This window comes from Perna viridis, chromosome 13 (assembly GCF_037379345.1).
Source record: "Perna viridis isolate PV_CMFRI_1.1 ecotype Kerala chromosome 13, ASM3737934v1, whole genome shotgun sequence".
Lineage (NCBI taxonomy): Eukaryota > Metazoa > Mollusca > Bivalvia > Mytilida > Mytilidae > Perna > Perna viridis.
This window is the reverse complement of record NC_142457.1, coordinates 16,799,772-16,823,458: the sequence shown is the minus strand read 5'-3', so window position 1 is coordinate 16,823,458 and position 23,687 is coordinate 16,799,772. Positions and strand designations below refer to the sequence as shown.

At 33.5% G+C, this 23,687-nt stretch overlaps 1 protein-coding gene across 1 annotated transcript in view; it reads left to right on the top strand.

The window, feature by feature from the left end:
• The window catches only part of LOC148599758 (metabotropic glycine receptor-like), a 38,602-nt gene extending 21,307 nt beyond the window's left edge, over positions 1-17,295 (top strand). The window contains exons 4-10 of the mRNA XM_088557409.1: positions 451-519; positions 6,124-6,233; positions 6,845-7,083; positions 9,315-9,453; positions 11,607-11,712; positions 12,947-13,120; positions 13,855-17,295. Of these exons, the coding sequence (XP_088413535.1) occupies positions 451-519; positions 6,124-6,233; positions 6,845-7,083; positions 9,315-9,453; positions 11,607-11,712; positions 12,947-13,120; positions 13,855-14,190 (1,173 nt within the window). The 3' untranslated portion in view covers positions 14,191-17,295. The remainder of the gene's footprint in view (positions 1-450; positions 520-6,123; positions 6,234-6,844; positions 7,084-9,314; positions 9,454-11,606; positions 11,713-12,946; positions 13,121-13,854) is intronic.
• The last annotated feature ends 6,392 nt before the right edge of the window (positions 17,296-23,687 follow it).

The following is a 23,687-nucleotide window of genomic DNA, read 5'->3' as shown; positions in this document are numbered from 1 at the left end:
AATATTACATCATTGATGATACAACACGTACAAGTGATATGACAAATTGTCGTTGCGATTGGTTATTTTGTGATTGTGTCGCATTATTTACTAAACATGTATGGTCAAAAGTAACTCTGTGACGTTTCTTATGTTGTTTTTCTATTACAACTGGCGACGTCATGGTCGGACGATCGATAGAATTTTCACCATGACAGATGCCGAATGTCAACCAACCAAAGATTGCAAATGAATAAAAGAGAACAAGGTTTCACAACTCTTGGAAGTTAAATATTACAACTTATTTCAACATCATAACAAACTCGCCGAGATACAATTGATATGAAGTTAAAATGATATAACTTGACTTGATATTTTGTGGTATTTAACTTTTACTCCTAATAAAACCTATCAAAATGTCATATGCACAACACAATACACAGGTGTAAAATTCATATCATTTGTTTGTAGGTAATGGTCAGCGGAATGTGGGTGTTACTAGAGATTATTTTAATTGGTGCAGTTTTTCTTTATGCTACAGTAAGTATAGGTTTTGGTCCTTTTCTCAAAAATTCGTAAGAGTAAAATTAGTCTAAGGTATGACGTCACAATACATTTATTTACTATGACATCATAACTTACGACTAAATTTACTCTTTACGATTTTTTGTGAAAGGGACCACTGATTTCTTTCCTAATGATTGATTTGTTTTGTAAAATTAGATGAACTAAAGATAATATTTATATACATATGATTAACATATGATTTCAAGGTTCAATTTACTTTACATGAAAATTTACAAAAAGATCGACTTGCATGACTTTTCACGAAAATTCAATCACTGAATACCATCCTTTTACTCTGCCTCATAAACAACCACTATCCTTTTACTCTGCCCAATAAACAACAACTATCATTTTACTCTGCCCAATAAACAACCACTATCCTTTTACTCTGCCCAATAAACAACCAAATCCCGATTTGATTTTGATCATCATTCTATGATGCTGATTTTAGATGCATAAGAACTAAGTTGCATAGATTGCAATGATGCATTAATGATGTATATTTCCACTTCCTGAATTTGCGATATTGTTTACAAAATCTACGATATTTTATGAATGAGATTATCCCTTTTCAATTGGAATCTTTTTTAATTGTTTTAATGCACAAAATCAGAATTCCTTAAGTTACTGACGCATCGATCACTTACTTAATTTGGAACCACCAAATCTTACGACTGACGTTTCCAATTCTTCAAAAACAAAGCAATTTATATGGCTTCATTGGTTTCCCAAAAAAGTAAGCGTTCAATATAAGCATTGTTCTAATGAGTTGCAACTTTCTCTCACTTTGTTCTAAATATCCCATCAAGGTATTTATACATAGGATGTTATATATATAGGTTTGTACCTGGTTTAATTCACTTTGAAATACCTGCACCAAATCAGGAGTATAGTGGTTTATTGCATTTCTAGCTCTCCTAGGGGTAGGCGATATGAGCTATTGCCATCACTTGGCGTCCGTCGTCGTCAACAATTTCTTCAAACATCTTCTCCTCTGAAAATACTCAATAGATTTGTACGAAACTTATTAGAATTGTTTCTTAGATAATCCTGCACAAAATGACTGTTTGGATTTTTGATCGGTTAAAAACATGGCCGCCGTTACTAAAAATAGAACATAGGGGTCAGAGAGCAGATTTTTGCATATATCTCCAAAACCTTTTGATTTAGCCAAATTCTGACATAGGTAAAAGTATTTAGCATGATAAGATCTATCTGTGGTCAAATTTTGGTGAAAATCTGTTGACCCATGTTGGAGTCATTGCCCTTTTTTGGACGATTTTTGCTGTTTTTGATGTTATTACTTTCAAAAATCTTCTTCTCAGAAACTGCTCTCCAGAATTCAATGAAAGTTGGTATTTTGTTTTTTTGGGATTCCATTACAAAATGACCGTTTTGATTTTTGGTCGGTTAAAAAAAACATGGCTGCCGTCACTAAAAATAGAACATAGGGTCAGAGAACAGATTTTTGCATATATCTCCAAAATCGTTAGGGTTAGCTAATATTTTTCAATTGCTGAAATGATCCTTATTATAAGGCCTAAAAAGTCTCCAAGGAACAAGTTGTCAGACGAGTCCTTGTAAGAGTTATTGTCATTGAAAGTAAAAAAAACTGTATTATCCGCCAATATCTTCAAAACTATAATAGTTAGAATGAAACTTTCTGTTGATGAAACGATCGTTATGATAAGTTCTACCAAAGTCGTCATGGAGTCAGAATTGTCGGACAACTTGTTAGAGTTATTACCCTTGAAAGGCAAAAAATTAACCAGGTGAGCGGTTCAGGCTCTTTGGAGCCTCTTGTTCCGGTTTATCCTCAATTTGCCAGTTTGTACTATTAAATATCTTCTACCTGATTAGAAATTATGAGTTCAGTAGTTTTATCATTACCTTTTTACATCAGTTTTTCAGTCCGACCTCCTCATTGTAAAGCTTCCTGCAAAGTTTTATGACATCATTATAGTACAGAATAGTTGATATATTAATTCATCTGTTTACATTGACCTCAATTCTAGAAATTAAACATCCTACAGAGGTTTTTTCCAGAGTTACATGGACAAGTGATACAGAATATTAGGCAAAGGGTTTATGATTCTGGCTTCGTCACTGGTATCTCAGGTTGAACCTGTTAGGACGGGCCTGAGATCCCCGTGAAAAGCCAGTATCAAAAACCAGTATTCTGTTCGGTAATTTATAAGCAACATTTTATTTTCGTTTTTTTTTGTTGTGAAAAAATACAAAAATCAAAATTTTGACCTGGCAAAAGAATACTTTCAAATGACCTCTTTTGTCAGGATGAGCAGGATGAGGCAACATCATTCAACCCCACTGTGACGTTACGAATTTTCACGCATGCCTGATTTTAAAATGACATTTTATTTTTCTGTATCAGGGCCAGTACGATGTGACAAGCATGATCGATCTGTGAACATCAAACAAAAATGTCAAAAATTACCGATAAAACATTATTTGTAAAAACTATACACTTCGGATCTCATAAAAAATCAGTTGATGAGGTGGTTGTGGTATTGATAATTTTCAATAATGTATTCAAGGTGAACCGATTTAAAGTGCCATGAAAGTTTCTTATCATAATTGTGTTTTGCATCTAATCATTAGTTACCAGCTCTAGATTCAAGTGACCTTAAGAGATACTTCAGCAATATTTTGAAATGTATTGACATTTAATACACATCCTTATTATTCAAACCGTGCATACTTATAGCCATTAAGGACGAAATTACTTAGATTTTAATTCATTCATTTTGGGACATTCTCTTTCTATTTCCCTAGCCGTTTCTGTATGCTCTTCCGAGGCGAAGCTAAACAAAGGTTTATTAATTCGTTTAGTGGCACATTGATTTTTTTACAGACCTTTTAATAAATCATTATGCTTTAAAGTATCCAAGCTTTAATACTTTAATTTTTTCGTTTTCTGGCACACCTATTTCTTTTAAACTCTGTATCTATATTTTTATGCTGTTTAAAGGCTAAGCTGCAAACGGTTTCAATAATGGTTTTTGTTACATCTTTTGTACAAACCATTTGTTCTCATACCCTTTAGATGCTAACTACGCAGAGTAATTGCAGCATAATTTTGGAACGTCTCTTTTGTATAAATTCTGTATCTACATACTCTTACCATGAAGAGTATTATATAATGATATTTACGGCTAACTTGTGGAACATCTCTTTTGTAAGAACCGTGTTTCGTTTCACATGTTTTTATTATTGTATTAATGCCCAGATAGTAATTATTAGTATATATTTTGCACAAACCTGATCTTAATCCATTTTTATATACAATATCAGTGCGCCGACTTAGCATATAATTGATATGAGGCGTAGAGCCGCCAGAACATGAGAGACTGTCTCAGACATTTTCTACGGTTCGAGCCGAATTCGAATATCACAGTTTTTGTCTCGTCAGTGCACAGTATAACGCAAGAGCATTTTGAAGGAGTGATCAAGGGAACCAAGGTTATAGCAGTAATCAAGAGAATGTAATCCAGGGACAAAGACCAGACATGGAAAACAGACATACACAACAAAGAACAAAAAGTAACTAAAATCATACATACAAAATAACAAAAGTAAATAAGCACCTCGGACTCCACTAAAACTGGGAGCATGGACCAGGTGTACCGGTAGGGTAAGGAAAAGTGTGTTTTTAAGCAAAAACAAGCGTTAATTATTCAAAAAGAACGGTATGCTGGCACAATAGAAAGTTATATCCAATCAGTGACCGTATTTTTTGCTTATAAATATACGGTCAATGCATTTTGATTACTCAAATTGAACAGGTATAAGTGGCAACTGCATATCTCAATGCCCTTTATATGCCAATGTTTTCAGGGTTTGTTGTACGAGTACTCGCTGCTGCACTCGACAGTGTTTGATAATTTCATACTGGCGTTTATGAATTGCTTATATAATTACTCTCTTGTACAAGTCTAACTTAGTATTATGAACTCAGTAAACATAAAGCTTGTAGACTGATATTAATTTAATACATCAGCTTAGCACACTATCTGTATATGTATCTAATTGTCCTGCAGACTTCCTTTATTGTTTTGTGTGCTGTATTGGCTTTTTGTGTCACATCGCCTAGTACAGCCTATATACTGTGATTGTTTTGTTACAATTACGGACTTAAGCGTTTTAGCGTGCCAGTCCAATTTGTCCTAACTTACACTCTCTGAAACCAAGCTCCGAACAGCGTCTGACGTTCGAAATTCACTCTAGACGTTAGAGCCCTCTCCAAAAATGCAAGAATCTTGCAAAGTCGGACAAAAATGAATGATATTACGTGACGTCATCCGATTGTCAAATAACGTTTGATTTGAATAACGTCCAAGTATTTCGAAAGGCTTGTCTGCAGCGGTTAGTAAGAGAGGAAACAAACGACTGCCACTGCGTGGAGCTTATTCTGAAACATGTATTACATTATTAAGCGACTCATTCACGCTAATATTTTTTTTTGCGAAATTGGCGACAACAGACAGCTCGCGAACACAAGTCGATTTTAGGTATCTCAGTGCCCTTCAAATGTTGCTCTCATAGTTAGATAAGCTACCAAGGTCAGAATCGATGACTGTTATTATTAGTTCTGATCAATTTTCTACTTCAATGACTTTCAAACGTAGATAGATAACCCTGCTTTAACGGCACACTGCTTCTACACTAATTGCAATGCTATCGATACGCAGATAAGCTCCAGACTGACAATATTGGTTTTGCTATTTTCAATTTTATTCTCAGACGGTAAAAGACAAAAATAAATACTGTCAATTTTATACGCAAAATCAAGGATAATGAATGTTGAAACACAATTCTGAGATTCATTCCTTGCCGATTTAACGTAAGATGTTCAGTAATCGTTTCTCGAAAATCATTCTGCGTAGCCTTCAAATTGTGTTATAAAAAGACGCCACAACAAATGCCGAAGATACTAAGAAGTAATCAAGGGAACTCAGATTCTAGCGGAAATCAAAAGAATGTAATCCAGGGACAAAGACCAGATATTGAAAATAGACAAACACAACAAAGAACATAAATAACTAAAATAATACATAAGCAGTAAAAAATGTGAATGAGCAACTCCGACTCCACTAAAAATGGGAGCACGGGCCAGGTGATCATGTAGGTAAGCGTCCTTTGCTTTTCTAGAAACACCGACCGAGTTGCCCATTAAAAGTTAAGTCCGAGATAGACGAAAGAGGAAATTCGAGAAATGTACCGGGAAAGCTGAAAAATAATAACCTGTACACAACTTTTTAAGTGTTAACTTTAGCATATGGTCACAAAAAATGTACACAGAAAAAAGCAAACAACACAATTCCCTGTAAAACCGAGATCAACGTAGGATTGACAGTACCTATTTCAAGACATCCACTATGCTTTTTCTTGAAGGTTAAGTCGAGGGAATAAGAACAGCACAGGATGACAAGTATATTGCAAAAGGCTAAAAAGTTTAAAATTTTATTTAGGTAATTCTCAAACCACAATATAACGCAATGTCTATCCTTCCGTCTGTCAATCCGTCTGTCATTTCTTAATTTGTTTTTTTTATTTCAGGTCATTATTCAATATTTTGAACCTACAACGACTATATGTTTGATAGTCCCGTGGTTTAGAGAGCTGGGATTTGCCGTAGTTTATGGTGCATTAACGTTAAAAGTATACAGGTATAAATTCTTAGTGTACGAATATCGTTTTTTACTCATTGGCCCTTTTTCTATTTTCTAACGTATATCACATGATGATTCGTGAAAACACATTAAACTCTAGGTAAAAAGCATGAATTTATATTTAAAAGACTTTTTAGAAAAAATTCCTCATAGGAAAACTGCATATTTTAAGCTTCAATATAGCTTACTAGAGCGTAAAAGTTGTGTACAAACAGGAGCGTAGCTGCCTATACGCAAATACGCAGTTACGTACTTTCGGAAAAAGTAACAAAAATAAAAATACATTTTAAAGATGAAATAATGCATACCATGAACGTAGTATAGGCTCTGAAAAACTGGCTCCAAAATCGTTAAAAATCAGGTGTTTCCCTCAGGGCTTTGCCTTGCCGGACTCACTGGGGGCCTTGAGCGTCCCCCTCAAGACCCCTCGCCGTGATTTTGCATACAACTAAAACAGGCCTAGGTAGGCCCCTGACAAACTTTGGCTGAAAAATTTCTTGCACTGTTTAGGTCTAGTATTGTAATTTAAATCAACTTTAGCTACAGTTTCTGCTATACATGACGATTGACAAATTTATATTCTTACGTTTGTTTTCGTTTCATTTCAGACTACTCGGAGAGTTTCAGTCAAGGAAGGCACACAGAGTACATGTGCGAGATAAAGACTTAATGAAATATCTATGTTGTGTTATTATAGTAGTTTTAGGCTATATGTCAGTATGGACGACTGTAACTTTAGATCATATAAAGGAAGGCAAGACTATATTAGATACGGGGGTTACCCCTGATAGTAATTTAAAGTATTTAGTGTGTAAATCTGGATGGTGGGAATACGTTATAGAAGTTGGTAAGTATTATATGTTACAATATTACACAGTGAAACCTATCTTATCCGAACCATGAAAAATATTAAGTGCACGTGTTTGTAAGAATCAGGCAAAATGGGAAAATCAGAAACATGCATGTCAAAGCCCCAACGATACGTTCTCTATTTGAAAAGACCATTATTTGTCCTTTGCATCACTGGCGTTGCACAGAAATGTTTTAATTTTCTTTAGAATCTTAGAAAAATGATGTTTTTGACAAAGTTATTTGCCCTTGAAATGATTATTTTCAGCGCATTTCAATTTGTAACTCAATGATCCGGAATGATATGGAAAAATCTTGTCTGTTTTCCTTTATTCTGGTGGTGCAGTCAAATTACACTATCAAAATGATGTTTTTTTCATAACATGTTTCACCGACTGCCTGATTCTTGCAGAGACTAATACTTAACTATTTTAATAAACTTTTTTTATCTGGTGTGAAAAAATTTTAAACCTTGCAATACTATACAGTAAAACCAATCTTAGCCGAACTCTGAAAAATATCAAAACTTGTCTGAACCATATACACTTTTTAAAGTCCTTTTAATCACTTAAAAAGTATTTTAAACTTTCGTAAACCAAACCCTTATCTAAATCGAACCAATCTCTACTTCCAAAAGTGTTCGTTTTAGACAGGTTTCTCCTTTTGAATTTGTCGTAGAAGCAAATTCAGAATAATCAGTGAAACGAATACTGGAAATTGGGAAAGTTTCGTTGCACTCATTTTTTTGCAATTTGTGATTTCTTCGATCAATGTGCATTTGAGTTTTTTTAAATTCGCGATCCTTCCACAAATCGTATTGGGATGTCCTTCGAAAAAAACAATAGCGAGCGCCGCGAAACGGTGTGAGCTCTACCGTTATTACGTGTTCTTTCTAAATTTCCCTTAAGGTTCCCCAATATACTAACGGGAAAAAAAAGTAATGTCCCGGAAGTAACAAAAAGTGACTGACCTTACGCAGAAAATTCATCATTTCCTTTTCTAAGATAGGAAAGGCAATCATTTTCTTGTTTGGAATTTGCAGCTGTCGTCTGAATTTTGTTTACGTCACATGATATGTGTAAAATATTCCCACCATCCGTGGAGAACTGTAATATTTCCAGTGTCAGATTGACCTCACAGGCCAAAACTGAAATGGATGTTGCTAGAGATGCCCTTAAGGGATAAAAAATGTAAAGTATTGCGAAGTGATATAAAGTTATTGACCATTTTGAGAGCGAGGGGAAAGGGGTATGCTCATGGGTTTGGTATTTTGGGGAAGAAAGTATTCATTTATTGAAAAAAAAACTCCCCCATTAATTAACAAGACAAATTTTCAAATAGAAATATTGATTTTGCTTGCTGCTAAAATATGAATAAAAATTAATATTGCACTTGCGAAGCAAAAATTTTCACCCGGGTCGACCCCCGAACCCCTCTCTTTGTAATGTCTTACTTTTACGAATCTCGCACATACGGTACATGTATGGTAAAGCTCTCGGTGCTCGCTGATTTAGGCAATGCGTACCCCATATTATTCACGACAGATTACTTTCGAGTTAAAGCAGAAATATGAGTCAGACGAAGCTATCAACATAATGTGAAATGGACAGAAATACTACTATATAACATATTGTATCATGTGCGTTTAAAAATAGACATTATGTTTTAAAATAATGCTTAATTTAAGATTTCACACACACACAACATATGAGGACTTTTACAAACACCTATCGCGATGAATTGATAGATAAAGCATTACAAATTTCCCAACAACAGTCCATTGGATCTTGCATCAAGGAAAATAGTTCGTTCTTTATTACTTAGATTATGTGAATGACCAATCTGACATTTTTCTGGAGATGATATTTCAAAAGGCTTATGAAACAACTCACCCTATTTATTTTAAACCTCTAAACATGAAGTTTTACTTCCAAATAAGTGGTATTCCTAGTCAGTGATTAAAAATGCGTGTGACTATTTAATAACTGGGCTGAGATTTATATCTGTGATAGGTTTTTTTCATTTTTACGTTTTCCATGGTTTCTGTATATTTCATAGAAGAAACCGATTCTTCATCCTATTCAGAGTTTAAAATATTTCTTCGTCTCTAATTTAAAATTTAGATTTCAACATGCTATATACAGCTTATCTAAATATTTTCATCCGTAGAAAATAATCTATGTGTATTTATTAACTATCAATGAAAGTTAATTTTTTTCTCTGTTTCAGCTGAATTATTATTTTTATGTTTTGGTATATACCTCTGTTACCGTATAAGGTCAGCACCCTCGGATTACTCAGAGGGAACCTATATATCTGCAGCAATAAGCTACGAGGCAGTAATTTCAACAGTATTTTATGTAACTAGGTAAGAACATATAAGTGGCAATTCGAGATATGGATGTATAAGACATTGATCAGGCATTGTTCTATTATTAGTAACGGTCGTTTTTCTACGTGATGAAATGGCGGCTCTTTTCGTGTATACAAATGTTGATTTATCATGTTTCGTTATTAGATATATATTCCTAGACGTAAAATAGTATTTTTTGTAGATTTATGTGAAAATGGGGGGTGTACCACGTTTCTAAAAATAGACATCTTTCACAATATATATCTCATTAAACCTAAAAGAGCTTTAAAGTAATTGTTGTATTAAAAAAAGGAAAAATATGCTTTAATTTCTAAATGCATAATTTCGCGCAGGATTTTACAGTTTCGTTTTTTCTTCAAGAAGGCAAGGATAACTTGCTTTAAGGTAGTAGACATGGGGAAAGGGAGGTAATTAAAATTGAAAGGTTTTTAGTTACTAGAACATTTTAATGACTAGAATTATGCAAGCTTTAAAGTGATACTGATGTTAAAGGGAAATGACTCCAAGAAAGGGTTTTAACTCTAGAACAAATATGTCAGCCACCAGCGGCTCTGCTTTTTATAAACTAGAAAAAATGAAGTACGGATGAAATGTTTCAAATGGGTAGATTGAGGGATATATTAGGTTAGAAGTGTTTAGCTAGATCATTTAAACTCAGTATCCGCTATACAGATCACGTATTAAGTTAAACCATCCTAGTTTCGTGGATTTGATAATTGCATCTACCCCAGATCGACTTAAGACAAATTTGAAAATGATCAACCAGTTTTTCCTGCCATAATACTAGGATTATAGATATCCTCTCTCATGTTTTTATGCAATATGTACAGGATAACTTATTTCGAATCGAGGAAACGCAGCATAGCATTAAAAAACATTTAAAACCATATTACATGTATGTAGAAACTAAGTGGTTTAGGACGATTTATTTTTGGTTAGTCAGTTCCGTATCCTTACAGTGAGAATTAAGGAAGTAGACTTAGGGTAATGGACATAACTCTTAAAAATCATTGGAACGTTTGTATTCAGCATTTTACTTCAATCTTATGTAAGCATCTACTTAACGTGGATTCATCTTCTTTTGCTTCAAACGAAAGATTGAGAGGCTTTGGTGAAATTGAGTATGATGCAAACATATCACTGATTTCATGAGTTATGTCCTTTACCATAGGTCTACCTCCTTAAATGATTAAGACAAATACTTTTTGCATTTCAAAAAAAGTTTTATAAGTTGTCAGTACATTAGTTCTGATTAAAAAAAACATCGTATTCTTTTCAAACTGATTGTCACATTTTGTATGATCGATATTTTGTTATGTCGTTTTGAATGTAGAACACTAACAGAGTGTTGGTTAAACCATTGCCTACCACCATATCTAAAGACCTGTCATACCGAATGATAGATTGCACACAAGTATCGGGAAGTCTGTTAAATTCAGTTTCGTAGAGCAGTTTTTACAAATAACTTCTCTATCGAAGAGATGCAACAACAACAAATGCTTGATCTAAATCACTACTTAATTAATTTGTTTGCGTGTCTTGCATTATTTATTGGTAACAATGAGCTTGTCTCAACTTGAATGTTCGCAAACCAAAATAATCGTAGGCCACATGGATTTATCATATATTTAATGTTGTTTGGCATATTTCGAATTCTGATTGTGGCTGATAATTATTATAGTAATGTTTTGGTTCTTTCAATTTGGCATAACCTAGTGCACAGAGCAAAGTGTTACTGAATTTTTAGTTATAACAAAAACAATGCGATACATTATTATGGTACATTCTACACTAGGGAACAACCATTTGATTTTTCTGGGGAGGCTTGGATCAAATGTGAAATAAAAGGCAGGGCGGAGATTCATGGCTAAAAAATTCCAGGATGAAAAATTGGGTAAATCCAGAAGAAAAAAAAAATAGCACGACTCTACAATTTATGAAATACAAGGGTTGGTTTTTCCTAACAATATCTAACTCTTTGATAGTAATGTAAAACTAACCTTTGTGTCTGAAGATATTTATTCTCAAAGACGTCATTCATTTAAAGCCCAATTTTCACTAGAAAACTATGGTAATATACATTGTACTCTTAAATATAAATATAATGACACAATATACTCACAAATAATTTATATATTCTATTTCAGGCATGTCTATTGGTTAAATCTGCATCCTGATTATTTATTCTTAATGTATTTTGTGCGATGTCAGATGACTGTAACAGTAACCTTACTTCTAGTGTATGGACCAAAAGTATGTATTCCAAACATAAGTAACTTATCGTATGAATCTACAGTGAAAACTGTCTAAACTAATCCCTGAAAAATCAAAAACCTCTATTAACCAGTCACTTTACTAAGTTTTTTTTACTTTGAATGAATTTTGAGCCTTGATTAACCAAATACCTGTCTAAACCAAACCAATTATAAAGCCCAAAAGGATATAGTTTATACAGGTTTTCGATGTTTCATCACATGGTTCCGGTAATATGATATATTGGTAAAATGTCCTTTCTATGAAATTAAGTAAAGTGTACTGTCAAATATGGACAAATATGGCGCGTCTTAGGTGACCGTAATAGGTCACGAAAATGTAAAAAAACGGATCGCTATTGTCCTATTAGAATCTAAATAAATCACACTCTTGCTCGGGGTAAAATAATACGACATAAATGTTTAGCCAGCGGTAAAACAATAATAAAATGGAGTTTCCGTGATTTATTTTTAAGCAATGATTCTCCGCCAACTCGCCATTCTTACCGTCGTACAATGTTTGAAAAATTTTAATGATTTATTAGTACAATACTCACTTTAGTGTTTCGTTACATAACTGTAAACGTATTATTGGTCGTGGGGTATCAATGTCTGCTATTTTCGTAGATTTTGCAAACCACGAAATTTGGTTTCCACCGAACGGTAATTTATCTTTCATTTGTATGATCATTTGTCAAATTTACGAATTCAAGATGTCACGAACTCAAATTTTACTAAAAAAAATCACGAAAATTGGTACCCATGAGTTAAAATTGCTTTCAAAGTATTCGGATGTTTTATGTCAAACCGAAATTAGGGACAGGGATAACACGTCTTAACCCAGCTCTATTTATTACTTGAATTGACGTACCTTTTCCTATGTAGTGAACTACTAGAAAACATTGCAATGTATTGAAAACAGGAGATAACTCTTTCATTTTTGTGAAAATATGTAAGGGAACTTAAAATCATATTCCGATCCTTCCATTGTCGCATTAAACAAATATTTTTATTATTTAACATACACATGCTATAAACGTTACATTAAAATCAAAATTCAGTAGGACTAAGCTTACCATCTGCGAACCATATCATAGGATCTGCCTAATTTTTACGTGGACAGTCTCTTATAAGTTTACATTATCTCTTCTGTGTACCAATAACAAAATACATGAAGCATTTTCGAATGAGTTATCACACCTCAAGGTTCTAACTAAAAGTTTTTTCCTTTGAAGCTTTTATATGCACATCGGCCACCGGATGATCATCATATAAGAAATCGCGCTCCTTCTGAAGCCACTGACAATATGGCGCCAGAAACGCTGAAACTAAATGTAGGTATCTCCTCAAATGGAGATGTCGATGTAGGGGAGATAAGCCTGGCTGACATGGACCCAGAAGATATTAGAGTAAGTGGTGTAACCGTAATGCATTGTGCCATAGAAGAGCGCGCTTGAATATGGTTGTTTTAATGTTTTCTTTTATCTGCAATCAAAATTGTACGCATCATGCAATAAATATAAAGAATAATTACTGGTAACAAAATCAAAATAAAGAAAAATCTGTATTAGTTATAACCTGTATTCAGCAATAACCTGTCTTTAAAGGCTATGATCCAAATATCACTATGTAAAATCAACTTGTTCATAAAGATCATTCGCTTTATGTCACCATAAATTTCTCTCTCTTAAGGAGGTAGACCAAGGGTAAGGGACATAACTCATGAAATCAGTAATATGGTTGTATTATATTATATTTCACCAAAGCCTATCAAGCTTCAATGAAATCAGTCCAAGTTACTTCGTTGCTTATATATGGGGACAAAGACCTGACATGGAAAACAGACATACACAACAAAGAACATAAAGTAACTAAGATAATACATACAAAGAAAACTAAAAAAAAACTGGGAGCTTGGACCGGGTGCACTGGTAGGGTAAATGTCCCCTGCTTTTCTAGAAACACCCGCCGAGTTAAATCAGTATAAAATGTGTGAAAAAGAATCGACACGTTCAGAAACTGCAAGACTACCAAATTTCGGCTATCATTTCGATGTTATTTACTTGTTAGATTTTAAATGTCTGCTTTTTACAAAATTTTGCAGATTAGTAATGCATTAATTTATTTGCTTTGACTCTTTTAGGCTGAACTTAAACGACTGTATACTCAATTACAAATATACAAAACACGAACAATGCGAAAGGATAACCCGCATATTTCTAAACGGAGAGGAGGTAGGAAACAAACCCATCGCAGGTTTTCACTGCAAGCATTCCATCATAAACATCGCCATCACCATAGTGATCACGATCACGAACATGAAATGTCGAAAACACCCGAGGAATCAACGAACAGTGCTGAGGCAGTAGCGCTGGCATTTGAAAGCGCATGTGCAAACCGTTGTGATGGTGACACTCATGATAAAGATGTAAAACCTAGAGAACAATGTACAGTTACTTTTAAAATGGGTCTTAAGTAAAATAAACTATAACATATAGCTGTGGAATAAAGGAAAAACCATGTATGTTAGGTTGATGGTATGTGCGATTTATATGTCTCCAAACCGAAATAGTCCCATTATGGGCATGGTTTGATTTGCAAATGCAGAATCAAATCAAATACGGAATAGAAATTATACTGAGCTGAACGTTCGTGCATAGAAACAAAGCCCTGGTGTCCCGTGTTGTTTCTGCTGGTAATCAAGTTGTGAATGATAGTTTATGGCAAGGATGGCTTGTTTTGTTCGGGGCGGATTCAGGATAAAAACAAAATGCAGAGTGTGAGCATAGAAAAATGGAAAGTGCTTAAACGAAGTGCTACATCTTCATTGATTGAGTTACTTTAGCAGGCCTATTATTTCTGAATCCACCCCATTTGTGATGGACCCATGTGATCATTTTGCACTGCCAATGTACTGAACATGCTACAGGACCACGTAGGAACGTATCTGTCTCTGTTTTTCATTCTATAAGGATATACTGTTATTCTGGATTGACACTGAACGTTTATTTATTTCTACATTCAGTACTTTATAACAACTTCATCTAAGAATCAGGCATAATATTTGTGCAATTTCAAACGGTAGATTTGTGTAAAAATACGAAACATTATTGAAACATTTACTTATAATGTCGTTGTATTTCTACATGCCTGATTCTATGGAGTAGTAAGTACATACGTTTAGATACACACAAAAATAATAAGAATTTAAGCAACTGGGTCCTTTTCACAAAAAAATCGTAAATGTAAAATTAGTCGTAAGTTATTACGTCACAATACTTTGATTTACTATGACGTCATGACTTACGACTAATTTTACACTTACGATATTTTGTGAAAAGGACCACCGAGTCTTGTCTGAATGAGTAAACTTAAAGCATTGTTATTGATGATACAAGTATTTTGTTAGTTACATTTATTGATAACTGATCTCATTAAGAGAGTAATTTCATAAAATTATTTTATATTTCTGTACAAAAATACTTAGATTTTATTACTATTTTCCAGCTTTATAAATAACAAACACGTAAGCCATTCTATATTTTATTGTGTGTTTGCGCTTACATGAAACATATAGTTTTCCAATACCCAAAAATTTTGGTATTTTGTTATTCTTAATCGAGTATTCACATTATACATTATGTGTGAAAAAAAATCAATAATTGTGAATAATAAACGATACCAGTTCATAACATAATGATAATAGATATTGATAAGGTTAAGGTTGCATGGAAAATCAGATCAATGATGAGGACAAAATGCATTTTACGTTTACAAATCACTATTTTAATTTACATAGCTGTTACTTATTATGTTTTTTTCCGATATTATATGAAATTGCCATGAACGGCTACAACAAACTTTATGATTATACATTAAACATTATAATAACATTATAAAGTTAAAAATTCATGAACTATTCAAGTAAGCTTTTCAAACAATACTAAAAGTAAGACAATGTAAAAATATGAAAAAAAAAAAACACATTATAGCCCGGACAAAATTTTTCATTTCACTAAATAATGATGACATTCATTTTAGTGTTATTTAAATATTTTTCTGTGTAAGAATCAGGCAGAATGTGTATAAGGTGTGGCACATGAAGAAAAAAAAAACGCAGATATTTAGTGCATTTCAAAGTATTTATACATTATTACCTCTAGGAATAACCATCAAAGTGTTTGTAAAGTTTTTTTTAAAAATATTTATAGGTAAAAGTTTGTTGATATGCACTACTGAAATATGGTGGGAAAAATTGTTTGCACTTTTCCCTGTATACGCAGTCAAAAATATCAATATCATAGATGCTTCAGGATAAATTTAAATAGCATTTTTGTGAATTGAGGCATAAAAAAACAAATTGAGAACTTTATACCGTTAAGCTTATAATTCCGTTTATTTTCCAAACCGAGCAACTATGAACTAAACATGTTTCATGACACTAAATGCTTGATGGCTAGTTAATCTCCTCCATTTACATGTAAACAATCTCGGATGTACAAATCCCAAACTACAGTTCCCGTTTCTGTACTACAAATTTACCACCATAATGCCCCACATCCTGAATCCAACTTCATTATTTTCTAAGCCCGACCTAATTATGATAAGCTATTCACTAAAACTACTCCCCACAATAGTTGTATTGAAATTTTTTTTTTTCATTCAAGCACTGCCACGTTAAACTAAATATTCCTAATGTCAATGTGGTTTCTTTATACCATTTGCATTTTCTATAGTCTTATTCTTTTCCTCAGTAAACCTACTTACAGATCTATTGCGTTAATTTGTTTAACGTTTTGATAGACTGCTCCAGCAGCCATTTAGCAGAAAACTAATGTCTGACCTTATTAACGTTTCTATTTAAAATACGTAAAATTAGAGAATAACAGTATTCGAAGTTATATAGGTACTTAATTGTTTTTATGTATTCAAGTCAGTGCTCTTTTAATCCCAATCTAACTATATATATTTTCTTACGAAATGAACATTTTACACAATAATGCTCAAATCCTCACTTAAAGAAAATTAACTTTCATGTACACGTGATATCGACTGCATCTGCATTTTTATACTTTAAACCATCTGCGTTTGCTAGTAAAAAGAAACAAACCTCAAAAACACGAAAATAAACCGCAGCAAATAGTTTGTTGATAACATAATGCACATGTTAAACCGTGTCAGACGCAAAAAAACCCCAAAAACCCGGGAAATTGGATTGACGTCCTGAAGTGCAAAAATAAGTACAATACTGTTCTTAGATAGCAGTTGTTAGAGTGTGACAGACCTACGACATGTAGTTTCCCGTATATTTTCCTTAATATAAAAAAAATCAGCGTGAGTAGTTCTGGCTTTCCCATCTTAGGAGATAGAAAGATAACTGCTATATTATAATTATTTATTTTATTACCTTTAAATATTTAACTACAATTTGTAGAAGTTACAAATGGTAGTATGAGGTGCGAGATGTCTACTTATGGAACTTGTTGTTCCGTATGTTTTTTGTATATAATATACTAAAATCTTGTCTGTTCATTAATGTAAGTTAAACAAATATTTTGTAATAAAATTATGAATTATGATGCTATATGTATGTTTTGTTTTCTCACTTTGAAAAGTATCAATTTATGTCGTGATTATTTCCCAAAATTATCAACTCTGTAGTATTATAAAGAACAACATAGTTCAAAACAAAGTATATTTGTATAAAAAAAATCAATGACGCGTGTGTCCTTTTAATGCAAATAATTTTCAAAAATCCTTTTTTTATTGTCACTTGTGGATTAATTTTCTGTTGTATTATAGGGCAGTAAGAGACCGTCAAGACCCTTATCCGAGTTGGCATTCTAGTGTAAGGATCCGAATAAAATTGCCGTGCTGACTTCTTACATTGTGCTTCTGGAAAAGGGTTATATATATATATAACGTCTCAGAATGTGACGACTCTATTCTCTTCACTGCTCCATCGGATCAAATTGATACAGGGAAGATAACGTAAACTTATAGAAGGGTCTGAAAAATTCCCAACGATGTTAGAACTGTCAAATTTGCGAAGCAAATTTTTGTCGTTCCCTCCGCGGGACTCGAAATCGTACTGCTGTGACATCTATGGCAACACCGCCTGCACTAAGTCCAGCGCCCTAGACCACTCGGCCAGCTAGGCTATATAAAATATAGCTTTCGCTGGCCGGATGATTCCTCCTCGTAGGATTAATTTAGGGCTGTAACTTAGTACACGATGTATGGTAGTACGGGACAGATCATCTAGGTGTTATTATGTAGGATAGAGGATCAAATTAATGATGCATGTCACAACAAATCAATATTATACAACGTCTCAGAATGTGACGACTCTATTCTCTACACTGCTCCACCGGCCAGTGAAAGCTATATTTTATATAGCCTAGCTGGCCGAGTGGTCTAGGGCGCTGGACTTAGTGCAGGCGGTGTTGCCATAGATGTCACAGCGGTACGAGTTCGAGTCCCGCGGAGGGAACGACAGAAATTTGACAGTTCTAACATCGTTGGAAATTTTTCAGACCCTTCTATAAGTTTACGTTATCTTCCCTGTATCAATTTGATCCGATGGAGCAGTGTAGAGAATAGAGTCGTCACATTCTGAGACGTTATAGATAAATATATATATATATATACAATATTAAAGGCATTACTATAGATGTGTTATGGTTGTTTCCATGACCTCATGAATTGGTTTGGATAAATGTATTGTTTTCGTAATAGAAAGGCAAAACACAAAGGCTTTTTGGGTTTATTAGGGTTAAACATGCCTTGTTTTTTTACTAGTTGGATAGGGACGAAACCGTTGTCAGGTAAGCATGCCACCACTCGGACAGACTATTTTGACTCCGAGTCAACCAGTCTTCACTCTCTCCTAATACTCCATGCTTGGTGGAAAGAAGTGACTACACATTTAAAATTTTCAGATGTGAACAAACCAACGACCTGCTGCCCCCAAAGTGAGATTGCTACCATAGGACAACCGAGATAATCATAGAGAAAGACAAATTCCTTTTCTGAGTAGACTACGACACTGTTTCTTTAAAGGAGTTATCAAGGGAACCAATAAAGAGTCCAGCAGAAATAAAAATAATGTAGTCCAATGATAAAGACCAGACAGGGAAAACAGACCCTCTACAAGAACATAATTTAACCAAAATAATACGTACAAAACAACAAAAGTAAATGAACAACTCGGGCGTTACAAAAATCTGGGAGCATGCATCAGATGCACCTGTGTGGTAAGAGTACTCTGCTTTTCACTCACCGAGTTGCTAAAAAAATCAAGTTTAGGGTAGACGAACGATGAAAGGAAAACTTTGACACGTTGAACAAATCGGTTCTCATGGTGCAGATGGATACACCGTTACGATAAATGAGTTTATAATGAATACCATAAAACTTCTGTAGTGATGACTTCAATTATGTAGCAACATAATTTTATTCCAGAAGCCTAACTGTAAGATTACTAACGCAAATGCAACATTTCTAATAAACATACCAGTGTTTTAACAAATATGAGAGAGAGAAGGGGAAATGAAAGGGTTTTTCATCATGCTATTATACGTCTTTATATGTAAGTGTCTATGTAATTATATGGGAGATCTGAAACATTAATGGCTCAACATTTTCGGTCAGAAATAAAGAACATAATTCGGAAGTAATTGTTTTAACTTTTAACGTAGGCACAAAGCAGATGTCTCAGACAGTCTGGCATATTCCCGTTGATCGAGACATTATCGTTTATGCCATTAAGTAGCTCGGTCTGCCGACTTGAAAGATATAGAATCACTATAACAATATTGAAACACAGGATGTCAAATATATTAATAGTATTGCATTGGTCATAGTATGCAAATTCATATGAGTGGCTGTAGCGAAATTTGCTATCTTGTCTTTTTAGCTGCAGAAAATATCGTCCTATCTCTTTTCTTTGGTTCTAAGCCGTTTCTAGTTCACCTGGTCGTAGGCCATGAGAGCTATTGCCATCACGTGGCGTCCAGCGTCGCTGTTGTTGACAAATTTTCAAACATCTTCTCTGAAACTACCGAATGGATTTGGATAAAACGTAGCATGATTGTTCCTTAGGGTATACTGCACAAAGTTTGTTCTTCGATTTTTAATCCGTCAAAAAATTGGTGCCGTTACTTTAAATAGAATTGATGTTCGATTTTAATCCGTCAAAAAATGGGTGCCTTACTTTAAATAGAATTGTTGTTCACTCAACAGAAGACGGATCTATGCCGATATTTTCAAAATGATTCGGCGTCCGATGTAGGAGTAATTGCCACTGAAAGAAATTCGTTGTCGTTTTCACGTGTACAATTTAAAAAATCTTCTATGGAACAATGCGACAATGTTGCACAAACTGATTGTTTTAAATTTTATATCGGTTACAAAACCATGGACATCGTTACTAAAAATAGAACAACAGTGTCAAAATGCTTTATTTGCAATTTGTCCTCAACTATAGAATGATAGTAGATGAAAGCAACTCATAAGATAAACATGGTATTCTAAGTTGACTGGTAGTATTGAAATTTTTTTATGTGGCCATTTTCAAAATGGCTGCCATTTTGCGAACATTTTTTAGAGTTGCTCGGATTCCAATGATTATATGCTTCCACAGGAAATATGGTATTCTAAGTTAAATGGTGATGACGAAATTTTGTTCTGGGCCGCCATTCCCTCCTGATTTTTATACTTGCTTTGATTTCAATGATAGGTGGTCAATACAGTAAACATGGTCTCCTGAGTTGAATGGTGATGATGAAAATATTATGAAGCCTTGATTTAACTTCATTTTATGCTCTCTTTCAGGACATATATACTGGGCTCATACCTAAAAAACTCAATGGAATAACATGTCATTATATTATACACCGAAACATTAAACGTTTTGGGGTATAATATATGATGTTCTTTATTTTTGTTACTTTTCCCTGCGTTTTTATGTCTAAAAGAATAATCAAGGGAACCGAGAATTTAGCGGTAACCAAAAGAATGTAATCCGGGGACAAAGACCAGACATGCAAATAACAGACATACACAACAAAGAACATAAAGTAACTAAAATAATACATACAAAGTAACAAAAGCACATAAGTAACTCGGACTCCACTAAAAACTGAGAGCATGGATATGGTGCATCAGTAGGGTAAGTATCCTCTGCTTTCTAGAAACACCAGTCGAGTTGCTAATAAAAAAATCAATTCTGGGGTAGTCAGAAGAGGCAAGGGAACGTTGAACAGATCAGCTTTCATGGTGCAGATGGATACACCGTAACGATCCACGAGTTCCTGATGACGACCATAAAACGTCTGTAGTGACAACAAGTTATGATCAGGCTTTTATATGTCAAAGTTCATCCTAGCTCCCCCAAACAAATCAAATGGTAGTTCACTGGATAGGAGGTTTTGTTAAAACTAGTTCTACTGTTTATGCAACATGCAATCTCCTTTGATATACTTCGGAAGAACTCATTGATGCTGGATTTTACTTCCTTTTTTGGTTTCATGTACTTTTTGTGTAAAATTGATTATTCAATGTTTCTTCTCTAGTACGTCGTTCTAATGCCGCAAAGAAGAAGTTACTTCTTGAAGCGTACAGTATGTATATGATTGTCATATTGTATTTAATGGAAAATCAAACTTTATTGACTCCCGTATGTTAAAGACATAGTAAAATAAATTGAAATAAAATACACAAGGGTAGCCTCTCTTTAACCGCTAAAATTAATTAATATAGTTATATTTGTATAATGATTAAAGATGCATTAGCTGCCAAATTTGTTGTTTTGACTCTACTGATTTTTTGCTGATTTTTGCTGATTCTATGAAATAAGTTTGAAGTAATGCAATTGAAGCAATTAATGTCAATAACAACTTCAGAATATTATGAAAATAACGCTTTTTCATCAGAGAAGAACTACTTTAAATCGTGGTAAAAATAACAATAACGGATACGCAGGTAAGCATGTGTCTTGTTTCCATTTCATTAAATATATTTCTTGATTAGTTTTCAAATAAATAATGACCATATTTGAGCCACATTATATCACAATAGATAAATTTTAAAAGGATCCTTGTAAGATTGTGATTCAAATATGAAGTCAATAAGTGTTGTGGTAATTCCTGATTTAGAAAGGTCATCATTTTGTTCAAGGAAATTGCAGTCTAATGCATCCTGTACACTGGTTTGGAACAGTTTGGTAGATTTTAACAAAGCCCGATCTCACGTATGACATAATTTAAATCATAAACAAATGTACCAGATTGTTTCTTTGTAATTTCATACCCTACAAATAAAAGTCGTTGATTATTTGAGAGTATTTACACATCAAAATGTTAAGACTCAAGCAAATTCTGTCATATGTGATTCACCTCGACAAAGGCTACACATTTTTGTCCCTGCCGCTACGAGGATGAGGACATAAAGTGTCAGTGTCAGTGTGTCCGTGCCTCACACATTGTGCACACAACAACTCGGAAACCCCTGAACAGATTTTGTTCCAATTCTGTAGGGTTATCAATATAAGTTGTTGATTATAGTTAGCTGCCATTTTGAATCGACAAATTGTACAGGAGTTATGGGACATTGTTGAATTTGTACAAACTATACTATAAGAAAACTTTGTGGGAGCAACTAATCGGAACCCGCCCATGGATTATGTTATGATTATATTGTGCCGCCATTTTGATTAGACAAATTACGGGAATTATGGGAATTTTGCACCTGTTTTTGGCGGCAGGGGACATATGGTTGCATAGCAATCGTGTTATGTATGTTATTATGTTGCTGTAAAGGTCTGTATAATGAAATTTATTATAATTAATTCCAATATGTCTGGTCTGAGATAAATCATATCGAAAATCCAATTGGTTCTATTGTTTTTCAGTGTCATTTACACAGTTATCTCCCTTAAATATGAAATCTACAACCAATTCTATATATTTTATATTTCATTTCCTTAGACAAAGGGTTAAAAGAAAAGCAATATATTAATTTCTATTTACTACAATATCGTAAACAAAAATATTAAAAACAAACATGTATATGCTTTAATTCAAACCATGTTTCATTTTTTGCATGATTCTTAGCTGGAGTGCTACTTGATGAATTTACTTGTTTATGTTCAAAGTACATTTGATTTACATGTTACATGTGGTACCAAATTAGTTAGTAAAAACATTTCCATGGATACAATCTTGACGTATTTGTATGTGCTTTATTTATACATTTTGATAAACATGAAAAATAATGTAAATGTACCATGTACACACGAGTATGTATTAATTTTTAAAGATATATATATATATAATTTATATGTTTGTTGTTACACAATAAATTATTAAAGCCACTTTATCAAAGCATATATTCCGCTAATATTTTGTGTGTGTGTATATGAGTGCAGACAACCAGCAAATACTTGGTAGACATGTCTGTACCAAGTCAGAACCACTGCAGTCGTTTTCAACTTTACTGTATTCGCCTTTATATGACCATTTTTTATATTGACTTTTTTACTATTGCCTAGAGTTTATCAGTTTTGTAATTTTGTCATTAACCTTTATCTACAATAAAGATATTAGTTGAGATAAACATATTAAGTAGTACTCCAGCTTAGAATCAAGCAAAATATTATTGATGGGTTAAAAGCCTACATATTTTTTTTTTGACATTTTGTTTAAATTGCCATAGTAAACAGACATTAGCATTCTGTTTTTCAAAAAACCATGTTCTTATATTTAAAAATTATATAGAATGCGATAAAGGAAAATAAATCTGTAAATGACACTCAAATAATAAAAAAAAGAATCTATTGGATTTTCAATGTTGATCATCTCCTAAGATCGGGCCTATATGAATGAATTGTTACACATTTCATTATATAGACCCATAAAAAAAAATTTAACTACAAAAATTAAAATATGTAGCCTTATTGGGGGTGTATAACATTTT